The sequence below is a fragment of the Cyrtonyx montezumae genome, unplaced genomic scaffold (genome assembly GCF_038088225.1).
Source record: "Cyrtonyx montezumae isolate F1298 unplaced genomic scaffold, pur_monq_1.0 scaffold_10, whole genome shotgun sequence".
Taxonomy (NCBI): domain Eukaryota; kingdom Metazoa; phylum Chordata; class Aves; order Galliformes; family Odontophoridae; genus Cyrtonyx; species Cyrtonyx montezumae.
Window position 1 is genome coordinate 12702343 of NW_027071826.1, and position 13550 is coordinate 12715892.

General features: G+C 37.9%; 1 protein-coding gene across 1 annotated transcript in view; it reads right to left on the reverse strand.

Annotated features, from left to right (window-relative positions):
• The window catches only part of VRK1 (VRK serine/threonine kinase 1), a 29609-nt gene extending 17205 nt beyond the window's left edge, over positions 1–12404 (reverse strand). Inside the window, exons 1-6 of the mRNA XM_065750601.1 lie at positions 12313–12404; positions 7686–7847; positions 6179–6234; positions 1740–1809; positions 1243–1330; positions 24–132 (exon numbers count right to left, since the gene is read on the reverse strand). Of these exons, the coding sequence (XP_065606673.1) occupies positions 24–132; positions 1243–1330; positions 1740–1809; positions 6179–6234; positions 7686–7842 (480 nt within the window). The 5' untranslated portion in view covers positions 7843–7847; positions 12313–12404. The remainder of the gene's footprint in view (positions 1–23; positions 133–1242; positions 1331–1739; positions 1810–6178; positions 6235–7685; positions 7848–12312) is intronic.
• Between the last annotated feature and the right edge of the window lie 1146 nt (positions 12405–13550).

The window sequence follows — 13550 nt, forward strand, 5'->3', positions numbered from 1 at the left end:
AAAGAAAGTCCTTTTTAACTTACTATTCTCAAGCCTAATTGAAGTACAGTTTTATGAGCAAATCGCTTTGCATTCTCCTCATACACCTTCTGAAGATCTCTGCCAAAACGGTCCATTATCATAAACCGATAGCTAAATGCAAGGGAAAAAACAGCACAGTTAATGAATTGCTCTTTATGAAGTAGTCTATGTGTTAATCATACAAATAACTGAATGATAACGTCTGAAAAGATAAGCTGCAGGTTCACAGAAAGCAAATTTATAGGAAAAACTTTTTCTTTTTTTCTTTCATAAAGTGATATATCAATTAATAACTTTTCTGCAAAAGGTTGTCAAGTCTGTCCATTCAAAAGAACGGTGCCTGTTCTTATGCCTGGCTGGTTACATAACACCATACTCACACAGGAAAATACTGCAGTTCACCACAGTAAAACCCAGCACCAATTAACAGAATTTTTTTTGGCTGTCTAAAACACCAAGTGACTACATAAAGTTACTTTAAAGAGTTAGTTTCTTGGAATCTATTACAACCTTTCTTTGTGCTACAAAAAATAAGCCTCATTTGCCAAAGGTGGCTATAGTGGGGAATGTCAGGACAAAGTGGTTAATGTAAGAGCTCACAGTAACCATACAAAAGAGTTTCACGTATTCAATTGGGAATAAAATCAGAAATTCACTCCAAAAATAGTTATATTTACTTTTGACTTTCAAAACTAATATAATTTTTACATAAGATGAAGCCTAACACACTGTCAGAGTAAAACTTCTGTGAAACTTAGTAAAACTTCTTTGTGGCATAGCTATAGAAAAAGTCCTCCAGGAAGCCAGGTTTTATGAAGAGGCACATCATTCAATACCAAGTATTAAAAACTCTGTGACAAAAGAATACTAAAAATTGTTCTTAAATAATTTTAGTCTTAGTAACCACAGATATATAACAATTTTTGTTTTAATTCACATATGAAAAGCTTCTAATTCACATACATATGTATGTAAGCTCTACCTTTTCCAGCAGTATTTGAGACAAAAGAAAACTAATATTCACAAATGAATAAGAAACAGTATAAAGTGTATCTATTCATCTATTCCTAATACATACCCTGTTATGAATATGAATTTTTACTACAGAAGTGAACAATGTGAAGATAAGTGAACAGCACATCTTAAACCAAATTAGGTTAAAACATATGGTGAGTGTTGATAAAATTAATCCTAGTATACGCCAACAAAAGATATAGTCACCTGTTTCCACTTTTTTCATGCAAGCCAGAACCCCAATATCTTGGTACACCTAAATATTTCAGTTTATGGGACTTAGTCCACTTCTGAACTGAAAATACAAATAAAGGTAAATTCATGAATTTGCATCAAAAGGATTTACATAGAAGGAGGGTACTTGTCACTTTCAGTTTCTGTATACATGAGAGCTGCTTATTTTATGGATACTACTATGCCAGTTGTACTGGAAATTAAATAATGCATCATTTACAGGGACAGAGATACAACTAAGGTTTCAATTTAGCCAGTGCCACTGACACAATTATAACTAATGTATTACCAGATCCTCTAGTCTTACTATATGCCTGAATGTCTAAGATTGTATGTCCATACATTTTTAAATCATTAAAAATAATTTTGAAAACTATATAAAGGCAATTTTAAAGATCAACATTATTCCTATACACTCTATTATCCTAAATGCTTGTAGTTCATTAATAACATTTTAATAGACTGCTTACTTTCATCTGGCTTAGCAGCTCGCATGTAGAACTTTAACTCAGTAAAAAGAGGTCCATTCTGGCTGGGTTCCTTTAAGACAATTTAAAATTAGTTTAAAAATTTCTGTAATTATTAGGCATTAACACTAAGAGCTAAAAAAAAATTAACTTCCCCCTTTAAAAGCATATAAATGACAAATTCAATAGATTTTTTTTTATAAAGTAAGAATGGCTCTAAAAAGTTATTTTTATTACAAACTGCTTAACAGTAAAGGTACCTAAAAAATTCTTTCCCATAACAAGGAAGAATAAAAAAAAAAATAACAACTGAAACATATAGAAATATTACCAGTAATTGGCAATAACAGTTTAGGAATAAACATTAAGCAACATTTATTATCTCAGATTTTCCAAATTAACATTGAATTGCCACAGCTGCAGTACTCATTAGTGAGCTTAAATAACATCTGAAACAATTGGAAAGAAAAATCTCCATAAAAGTTAAATTCTTGTTGAACATAAGGTATTTTGCTCCCTTCATACTTCACTTGATCAAGGTAAAAATTACATAAGATTTCTTAAGTTCTCTCTAACTGAAGAAGTACACTTATTTTGACTTTAGCTTAAACGCAAGGTAGATACTTATGCAATGAATTTGAGTTTAAGCTTCCTTGGATAAGCTATAGCAGCTGCATATTACAAGCGAAGTGCAAGAGAGAAATTGGTCTGAAAACACCAAAGCTTTGAAATACTGCAAGAATTGCAGGTATCTAAGTACCTTAACTACACATTTTCAGAAGTTAGTGAAGAAGAAAAAAGTGAAATCAACACCTGCACTTTCTAAGTGATTGATTTTCAGATAAGCTTCAGCAACTTATGTTAGTCTGGCTACTCAATGATGTCCAAACTCATTCCTTCTCAGTGAAAACATTTGATATTCCAAAATGAAAAGAAAACAAAGTGTATGATTACCAGCAATAACAACCAGAAATCACATGACATAAACAAGATATATAACATTGATCTTAAATGGTTAAAGCCATAATTTTTAAATGCAGATGCAGCAATCCAGAAAATCATTAAATGTCAGACTGCACCACAGCAACTAAAGGTTTACTACTGTCTAACAGTAACAAATAATGAAAGAGATCAAACACACTGGAGAACAAGGCCTTTAATGTGCATCTTATTTATTGGTTTACAGGTAAAGTAGGAAAATCAGTCACAATTAAGACTACATATCAAGCCTAGTCACGAGTCCAAGACCTGAACACAATTAAAAAGCCTGTCTCCATTTCACTTTCTGCAGCAGCATTGCCCCCAGAAACAGAGGAACCAAGACAGACATTTTCTGGCCCCTCCTTCAAGCTTTAGACCTGAGCCAGGAACCCCCCCAAAAAAACCAATTCAACCTACTGATATATGCACAGAAACTTCGAAGCATGCATAACTACTTTCACTTTCTTATCTTCTATGGATACTTATCAGTTATAAACAGTTTACATACAATGGAGAAGAGTTAAACATTTGAATTTTTATTTTGGTTGTCTTGGATGAACGATACTGAACCCATTTGCTTGTATCCACATAGTATATTCAGTTAATACTCTTAACTAGAACAAAGTCTACATATGATTTGAAGAATGCTATTGCTACTAAAATACAGTGAAAAAACTGTAGGTGTTAAAAATTCTTAAAATAGTTATCTTTAAATAAATCATCAAAAAATCATGCCTCTGCCGAAAAAAAAATGTCTCTACTCAGAGCAAATGCTGAAAATTTGGAATCCTGTCATACTTGAGGAAATTATTTACTGATAAAACAGACATTCATGCTGACTATTACACTGATTCCTATAACATCGTTAGGTCCACATAAGGACAAATAAATGCACATTAAAAGGGCTCAGATGATGATGCCCACTATCTGCCATACTACTCATCTTACAACACACGAAGACCAGAAAAACTTCAAACACGGATTTCTACAACTTACGCCCACAGTCACTCAAAACACACTCCTTGAAGAACTGAAATTAAGCTCTAATTAGAAAAGTTACAATGGAAGAGATTACGGAGAACAAGTCAAAACTCAAATTTCTTCAGGTAGTATTTTAAGAATTCCAATCTCTGTAAGTCAGCAATTTAATAGTGTTATTAAACTCTGCATCCACTCCTGAACAATGACATCTGAAAGGTCCACATGTTTAAAAAGCATTTCTTCTGAAATAAAAGCTGTAATTCATTTTGTACTGCTCAGACATCAATACTATGAGGATATGTCAAAGACTAAGCCAATTTCCATCCTGCTTTAATAGCTTAATTTGAAGAACATTATTACAGAAGCACATATTTTGTTAAACACTAATAATTGTTCAAAGCTGTTAACCACTCTGCTTTGGATCTAGTAGGAATCACCCAGGCATTAGAAAATAGACCCTTACCCATAGCCATGTTATAGTAGATTGTAGAGGCATAGTATGTTATGTGTCATTTGTGAGGGCAGCACAAAACTAGGCTACTCTTTATTGCCACCAACACAAAACTATAAAACACAAATTAAAATCGAGTGGTCGTTGGGGAGATTAGAAATGGGGGTATTTACAAATCTCTGATCAAACCAGAAGTTATCATAACTCTTCTTATTATCAGATCCCAAAGTGGAGGGAAGAAAAACAAATGAATAGGTTTGAACCTTGGGGAAAGAAGGTGTCAGTAATCATGCACAACATAAAATAATGTGTATCTGATGCTATAACAAGCAAGTCAAACTGGTTCTCTACTCAGTTCCAACTGTCAAAACTCAGCATGAGCCTGGCATTTGGGGCCAATGCCACTCAGAGGCAAACCACTGCTGATAACTTGAGTGTCTGCTCCTTGGAGAATAGCCAATTCTTACAGAATGGACACTCTTTCTTTGACAGTGCAGGCTGGATGCGTGGAAGCTGGGACAGCACCATGCAACAGCCCAGGAGTTTCCAGTGCCCAACCAACCACCGGTGAACAACCTTTGCCTAACCCCCACCTAGCCTGCCCTGACACAGCTCCATGCCATTCCCTCGGGCCCTGCTGCTGTCAAAGAGAACAGAGCTCAGCACTGCTCCCCTGCTCCCTGTGAGGAGCTGCAGGCCACCATGAGGCCTCCCCTCAGCTCCTCTGCTCTGAGCTGAACACACCAAGAGACCTCAGCTGCCCCTCATACATCTTTCCCTCTGGACCTTTCACCATATTTGTAGCCCACCTTGGGACACTGAAAGCACTGCAGTTTGACGTTTGCATTGTTATGTGGTGCCTTTTTTTTCCTTAAATAAGTTACAACATTTCAGAAAGAGTCACCACCAGCAGAACCTTGGGTGCCAAGAAAAGTACCCCACAATTTTCCTTGTCATCAGCTTATATAAATACCACGATTAAAGGCAAATAATAACTAAAGTATATTTTAAATTAACCCCATATTCTAATTTTGGGGGAAAAAAAGTTAGGAATATTTACATATTTGGAAGTGGCAAGCTATCACAGTAAAGCATTTCAGATTAAACTGCCACACCTCTGAACTGTGTTTCTTTTCGAACTGAGAAGTTCTTGTAAAGCTTTCTGATATCTACTTTCATCACAGGGCCAAAAACTGCCAAGACTGTAGACCCAGACCATTTATTATGTCCATTCCCACATGGTTGTTTTTTTTTCCACACTGATTTGACAACAACTATTTTACAATAGCAGGATCTATGCAAAATAATCCAACAAAATAGAAGAAAAAATAATTTATACATTTACCTTAGGAAGACAGAATTATAATTAAATCAAGTTAAACAAGCCTTCCGTTAGCTTAATATTAAACAAAAGAAAATTTTATCTTATAAAAAGGGCTTGCTGATTTACTTCAGCAGGCTAAAATACGAGCTACCAACCAACATTGCTGTTTCCTCTATCTGATCAAAAATTGAAAAATTATGCCTCCATATCATGTTAATTCACTAGAAAATAGAATACGTATGTGTTTTATGATAAAGTGTTTAAACAACTTTATATCTGTAGGGACACTGGGAATCAACGTTTTGCTGTTTCCACTCCCAAGCCATCTGTCAGCTTCCCAACATCCAGTGAGCAACAGTTCACACAGACTTATTCTTGAATCACAAAAATTGTCCAAAAGCTATCCAGATTTTGGGCTTTTTTTTCATATTTGGGCTATTTATAATACGCAGCAAACGAAACAGGATCTGACCCATTTCATGAACTCTTCTCAACTCTGCAGATGTCTTACTGTTTTCCTCCTATAAACAACAATTCCATGTCTCAGAATTCCTCTGCATCACCACAGTTCTGATTGAGACTTAAAGCACATTCCAACAACAAATTGTGAAACTATTATTTTTAGTGAGAAGATGTTTGTTTCAGAATAACGTGTAATTTAAAACATTTTCAGTTTGTGAAGTAAAGATTCAAATGCTCTCTTACCACTTTTACAACATAAGGTGCATCACCACCAACCGACTTCGAAGAATTAACATCAGCTGTAAAAAAGAAAGGGTATATTAGTAATATGAGAGGAAGCTGTCACAAAACGTGTACTTATTTGCTACGCAGGAAGAAATGACTGAGCAATTAAGTACTGACATAAGCATGTATCAGTACCTTAGACTTTGGCAAGAGAGCTACTATAAAAGGCAAGACTATTTTGTATGGACACGGTCTCACATTCTCCCTTCTATTTGAGAACAGGCCGTTTACTAAATAAAGGCATTCTTCATCTATTATTTAAAAATCTTTTCCCAGTCAATAGCATTTCCTTCATTTTCTAGGACTTTGATGAACACAGAGTCGAGGGCATAAAGACAGAAATAACATTCTTTCTAATTCTGTCATCTTACATATCCAAAAGTGACTGTTGGCACAAAGCAGTTGATAGCTGTCACAAAGGGGAAACAGGTATAAAAGATATTAAGTTAGGCAAGTACCAAACACAGAAGGAGTCAAGAGCACAGCTTTGTGCAAATCATAATTAAGCATATAGTGGACAGGCTTTGGCTTGAACAGTACAGGCATTCTTAACACAAGGATCTACATAACTTGAGTGAGCTCTAACTCCAGTCTCTGAATTCAGTAGCTTAGTGAGCAAGGCTAAGTAAGCGGAAGGCTTCTTTGGCAAAAAAACATCTACTAGTTCTGTTTTATCTCTTAATCTACTTAAGCTACATTCTGTTCATTCAGATGCTAAGTAATAATGCACCTTGTCTTAAATTAGCATGAATTGACTGCAATCTTATTGTAACAAGTAAAGATGTTTAGGGGAAGGATTGTTAACAGGATCACCTACATTTTCTCCCTTCAGAATTCTTCAAAAAATGACTAAGAGCAAAACAAGATTTTTTGATTCCCTGAGTTATCCTCAAGAACTCTTTTCCCTATTCATCTGTTCAAAAAACAGACTAATTACAGAACACTCTTCATCAAAAGTTTACACTGAATTCAATAAACATTGTAAAACAGGGCTTGTGGTGATGCTTTAAACAGCAAGGTCCAACCCTACAATCTGTCCCAAACATCGAGTACTTGATAAAAGTATCCAACTCACATCAGGAGTTTACAATGCAGTGAAGAAGCCAGAAACCATGCTATCAGTAGTGTCCACAGAACGTGCACAGGAGGTTTCAGTTCACAAGACAAGTACACCCATGTAAGTATCATTTCTTCCAGCCTGACCAAAACTCTATAATATTGAATATTCAACTGTCTTTTCACTGCTAAAAAATAAAATAAAATATTGGGACCTCTTAAAACTCAGTGTTTACAATGTCCATTTCCCCACTTTTGTCAATTTTTCCAAGAATATGAACCAAGCCGTGCTTCTAGCCAAAAAGATAAGTTGAAGATACTCTGAGTTTCTAACTTAGGGTCTTATTTATTGTACTAAACAAGCATAAATATCTCACTGCAAAGCAATACCAAAGACCAACAGACTTACCAAGGTATAGGCGTCCAAAGCCTCCTTGCCCTATAGGAACACCTAATTTCCATTCTTTTCTTGATGTGTCTGTTAGAACTTCCCCCACAGCAAACACTTCAGCAAGTTTCCTTTTTGCAGGGGCCTTTTTTCCAGCAGTCTTCTTAATATATGGCATTTTAACTGCAGAGCGGGAGGAGGAATGAATGGAAGGAAAAACAGAAAAAAGCAAGGATTATGTGCTGACTAGAATTATTTTCATGTTATTTCTTGTGACAGTGCTCTATGCTTGTTTTTGCTTCTGATAGCTTTCTATGTACGTTGTTTAATTTGTTACTATGACTGTGCTTTAGAAGAAATACAGTTAGTAATTTCATTTGCGTGAATCCTGAACAAAAACAACAAATTTCTCCAGGCTTCAGAAAAAGAAAATTGGAAAGCAAAAATCTTCACAAGAAACCTATTAGAAGACATTGTATAATAAAAAAAACCCTCAGAATCCATCATACTAAACTGATCACAACTGATTGTAATTCTGAACTTAAAAAAAAGTAAACTAAGGAAACAAAGCTCATCAGTTTTCCCAGAGTTTAACATGTCTATTCATGAAGCAACAGACAGTCCACGTTTTCAGTAATAATAGGGAAAGGTATCAACATTTACATAACAAACAAAGCAGTAATATCAACACTTCTCAGAGATTCCTTCTATCTGTATGAAAATATCAGAAAAAATAGTCATCCAAACAGTTAATTGTGTTTTTCTCCTATAGAACTGCAAGCAACAGGAGTGAATCTACTTATCATTCACAGGACAGTACTTAATCACCAAAAAGTTAGTACCTAACTACATATCTGGACACTACAGATGTAAAATTAACGTTGTTGTGACGTCCCAGTGTCAGGTTCCAGATAAGCAGCACTCCTAGAAGTAAAGTAACAGCTCGTTGGAATGAACAAGGCAAAGCAGACCTCGCTGCAAGCAAGAACATGTTTGGGCTTTTTCACAAAGCTTTGAGTCAGAGAAAAACCTGCTGAAAGCAAGGGCACACCAAGGTAAGGTGTGTACTAGCTCTATTTACTTGAAAGTACTTTTATTTGTTATTACAAAGACATGATCTTTCCAACTACGTTATGAAAATGAAAGGTGTGCAAAGAGCTCCAGTCATTTCATAAAAGATGAAGCTCTGACTGCTGGGATTTTCATTTGATTTTGTTTATGAAAGCAGGAAGGAATGTTAACACACAATTCATGAAATGTCTGGATAGAAAAGTCTATCTTCATTAATTTCCCTCATTAGTTTAGCTAATCAATGCTACAGCCCTAATGTAAATGCATTTCTTAATAGGACTAGAAGAGGAAAACTTTTGTTAACTTTCTTACGATATCTTAAAGAACTTCTTTTAGTTTTCCAAATAAAGAACATCACATAATTGTAGCAGCTGTTCTGAAAGTGTTACATCCTCTAAAAGGGTCTTCTCTCACCTATTAACACAATCAGGAACTTTCCTTCCCCAAGTAATGCCTGTCACCGAACCTATGAACCTATAATTTCACTCATATTCTATTGTCTCTCTGTTGGTGTTTTTTTTCTATTTCCAATGGGATATACAGCATACTGTCTTCGAGGAAGATTCTCCCTCCAGCTTTTCTACAGAATTAAAAGAAAAAATGAGACTTCCAAGCATCAGATGCAAGTTCAGCTAAGATCATGAAAATGGGAAAGTGATACAAAGCACCAGAAGAAACAGAGGTAGGAATGGCAACGCACTGACACCGGCCAGCAAGGTCAGCAGCTTCTCAGTGCATCCACATCAGGAAAGAAAAGACAATATCAGAAAGCACTGACTGAAGCCATTAAAGGAGGTAACAGGAAAATAAAAAGTTTGGAACTCTAGGACTGACACAGGTAAGGAAAAAAAAGTGCAAAAATCAGCAGTAACCCAATGGACTCAGATACACATCAAGACTGTGATCACTATAATATTCTACAAGGTAGAAAAAAAGCACACAAGGTGAGTAAATAGGTCTCAAGATAACCATTTGAGAGATATGAAGAGGACATAAAGAGGAGTGAAGAGACTGCAACATGACTTCAGAGTTGCTACAAATAATTCCAGAGAGACTTGAATAGATGTAATTAGGGTGCCTGAATGCTGGACAGACACTGTACAGTAAAAGCAAAATTCACAGCATCTTCTTCAGTAAAGTTAGCAAGCCAGTCAAACAAAAGTTTTGATACATTTAGTATCCTTGACTTTCACAGTTGATAGTGGATTCCCTTTAAAGAGAATTAAGCTCACTTGAAATAGGTATTAAGGAAGGATCTGTCAGTTCTCATTTTGGTTATTGTCATTCAATGCAGTCAATAATTCTAAGCCTGAAAGTATTTAGTTTAAAAAAAAATTAACAATGACTTCTCTTTACCCACAAAAAACAAAAATTGAAAATGGACATAAGTTTGAGCATCCCCAGCTGGGATCTCTGCCCTTAACAAATATACTAGATACACATACATGGTTTCTTGGCTGTCTATATTCATATCCATCTGTTCCGATGGCAGTGTGCCTACTTACAAGTTGGTCAAACTATCAGTAGGCCATAGGTGCCAAACACTGATCACTTTCAATGGGCAGCATCCACAAGACTATGAAAGCACTCTTTTTAAAAAAATAATAATAAAAAAGCTGTTATCCATGAGAATATTTAAGCAATGATCACGTTTATTTGGATAAATCAGTTAAGATACTCAACCGATCAAAAGCTGAAAGACCTTTGGACTACAAAACCTTTCTACATTAAAGTACAAAGCGGAAAAAAAAATAATAGCAAAAATAAATAAATAAATAAAAACAGATTCTGAGATTGCAGTACAAATTCTGCCATTCCACGTGTTCTTCCGCTCACAAAACAGCAAACATGAGGGATTTGTCAGGAAACTTATGAACCTGTAAACCTAATGTACAACTGCCCACTTGCTTTCAATAGCTGGAATACAGACATCTACTTTTCCCTAAAATCATCTTTTAAATTACTTTTTTTTATTATTATTACCTTTACTTTTCCTGCATCTCAATCACTCCTCCATTTAAGAGGCATTTATTTTCCATTTAAGAGGCATTGTGAAGCTCAGTTCATCAGTGCCAGCAACCACCTGAATTCCCTGGAAGGAGCGCCATAGACATCAAGTATTATACTACCACACAAGCATCAAATAGATAGAACCCTACTCAGCTAAGGTACCTGATAAGAACAATTTTCAAGGTGTGAGACTGGAAACAGCAACATTTTATGGAGTTACACTACGTTCCAGACAGACCTGACTTCTAACAAACGTAAACAGATGAAAGATTCTCAGTAACACGAAGGCTATTTTTTCTTCTTCTGCCTAATAAAGCATGTTGGAAGAAGTTAAGAATAAACTGCTTGAGCTATGCAGACAATTTTGGAGCAGTAGTGCCATTAGTACTGTTAATTTTACAAATGTTGTCTGCAGCAATTGCAATAATTGAACTCTTAGAAGAAACACACATAGCCACTTCCCAGTTTGCACTGGCGTCCATTCTCAGTGAAACTTTGTAATTACTATAAATCATATTTTGATGGACATATTTCTGCTGTGTGGCAATTCAGACTGGTTTCTTCCTGATCCTCCTGTCATTTTTATGGCTGTTGATCCCAACAGGGCCCATTTTCACTCTCAGCAGTGAGAAAGCATGCTGGTGACCTCTGCTTCCATTCACCTTTAACATCTGTTATTAACAATGCTCATTAGTCATGGCAAGGCTTCTAGGTCTGCCTGCAAAAAAGGAAACAGGCAACCTAACTGCAGGATTATCCTTAGAACTAAAGGTACACAAAGAAGGTACCAGTCTCCTGACCCATAAATAACTACAGGAAGTCCCACAAAAGTTTTTATATTATTGGTAATGATACAACAGGCCTATGCATTTCCATGAAATTTAAATTAAAAAAAAAAAGCCTTAAGTTGAAGTTGAAAATCAAAGAAGGCAACCAAGTTAGACATATCTGCCATTGTGTAAAGAAATGCAAAGAGCAAGACACAGGAAATGAAAACCACAACCACTGCCAGAACCAGCTTAACCCACTTATTACACAACTATCCCAATCCTAAAGCCAACGAATAGTGACTTGGGGGTTTGTAAGTAAGGGGAATGCTACACAGATCACTATGAAAGTAATGCCTCCTATTTATTTCCATGGAAACTTCAACAGACACGATGAGCACAGCACCACTCATCTGATCGAGCAAATGATCAGCTCTAAAGGACTGTTTTCCAGTGAGTTTCTGCCAGCAAGGAACAAGAGCCTGCACTCCACACTGCCAGTAGAAGTGACCTACTGCTTCCACTGCAGAAACACACTACCCACGGTTTCGTGGCGGCGTTCAGCGAACGTGAGCGAAGCCCGCCTTGTCTCGCTCTCTCCACCCCTCGGGACCGGCTCTGCTGCCCCGGAAGGAGCGGCGGAGGGCCCGCACCGCGCCAACTCCACCAGAGAGGGAACGGTGGAGAACGCAGGGCAGGCCGAAAGAGAAGCGAGAAGGCGCCCCGGAGCTCGCAGCCTAAAGGAAGAAAAAAGATAACGTAGCAGCCCCAGAAGCAGCCGCCGCCGCCGCTCCCACTACCTCCTCCGCACCCCGAGCCCGGCCGCCGCTCCTTCCGCGTCGTCCGAAATTCCCGCACTGCCCGCGGTTCTGCGGCGGCACTCCCGCCCCCGAGCCCGCCTCCCAGCATCGCTCGCTCCTATTGGCTGCTGCCGCCCGCCCCCCGAGCCCGCCTCCCAGCATCGCTCGCTCCTATTGGCTACTGTCGCCCGCCGGTCCGCCCAGTCTGGCGCGCGGGGGACGCTGGGAGGTGTAGTCCGTGAGCGGGCTGGGCTTGTGGCTCTTCTGTCAGGCTCATACTGTGAGGCGATGACCTTAACAGCAGACAGTGTGGGACGGTTGCTGGAGAGGATCAAGCACCACATCAGCCCAGAGCAGCCCTTGGCAGCCATCTCTGTGGTCCTCTGTAACAGAGGTGCTCAACGAGAGGCCGTCATCCAAGACCCCATGCTCACTTCGGATCGCTCTGTTTTCCCAGCTTGACCCCATTTCTCGCATCTAAGTCAAATCACAAAGTATTGGTTTACCCAGTGATGCTGACCCACTTGACAGCTGTTGTTCTTTGGCTACAAATTCATGCATTCCCACACCTGGTCTGCCAAGCTGTGTAGCTTTAAACAGGCACAGAATATGCTTAGAGGCATTCCCAAAAGGGGATTTCAGAGGATGAGGCAGAAAATAAAAGGACACGGCCACCATCTCCACATGGTGCAATCTTAGTGCATAAAGTTTAAAACCAAGCTATCATTCCATGGTACATTAAGCATGATAATACAGAGAAGATTCCTTTGAAAGCCTAGCCTATATTGGGAATGATAGAAATCTGGACTAGTGGTCCTGCAGACATTCGAGAATTTGAGCTGTTCTGAATATGATGGTGCCAAAAAGTCTGCTCAAGAGGTGTAGAAGATGCTGCTACCACACATGCTTGGAGAATACTGAGACAAGATCTTATCAAAACTTACACTGATGGGTGTCAGGTAGATGGGGCCAGGCTCTTTGCAGTGGTGAGCAGCAACAGGACAAGAGGCAATGGGCACAAACGGGAACACAAGATATTCCATCTGAACATGAGAAAGAGCTTTCTTACTTTGAGGGTGACAGAACGCTGGAACGAGATTCCCAGAGAGGTTGTGGACTTCCCTGGAGATCTTCAAAACCCACCCAGATACTTTTATGTGAAGCCTTATTTAGCAGGAAGGGTGGACTAGATGATTTCCAGAGGTCACTTCCAGTCACCTTCTGTGATTCTGTGACAG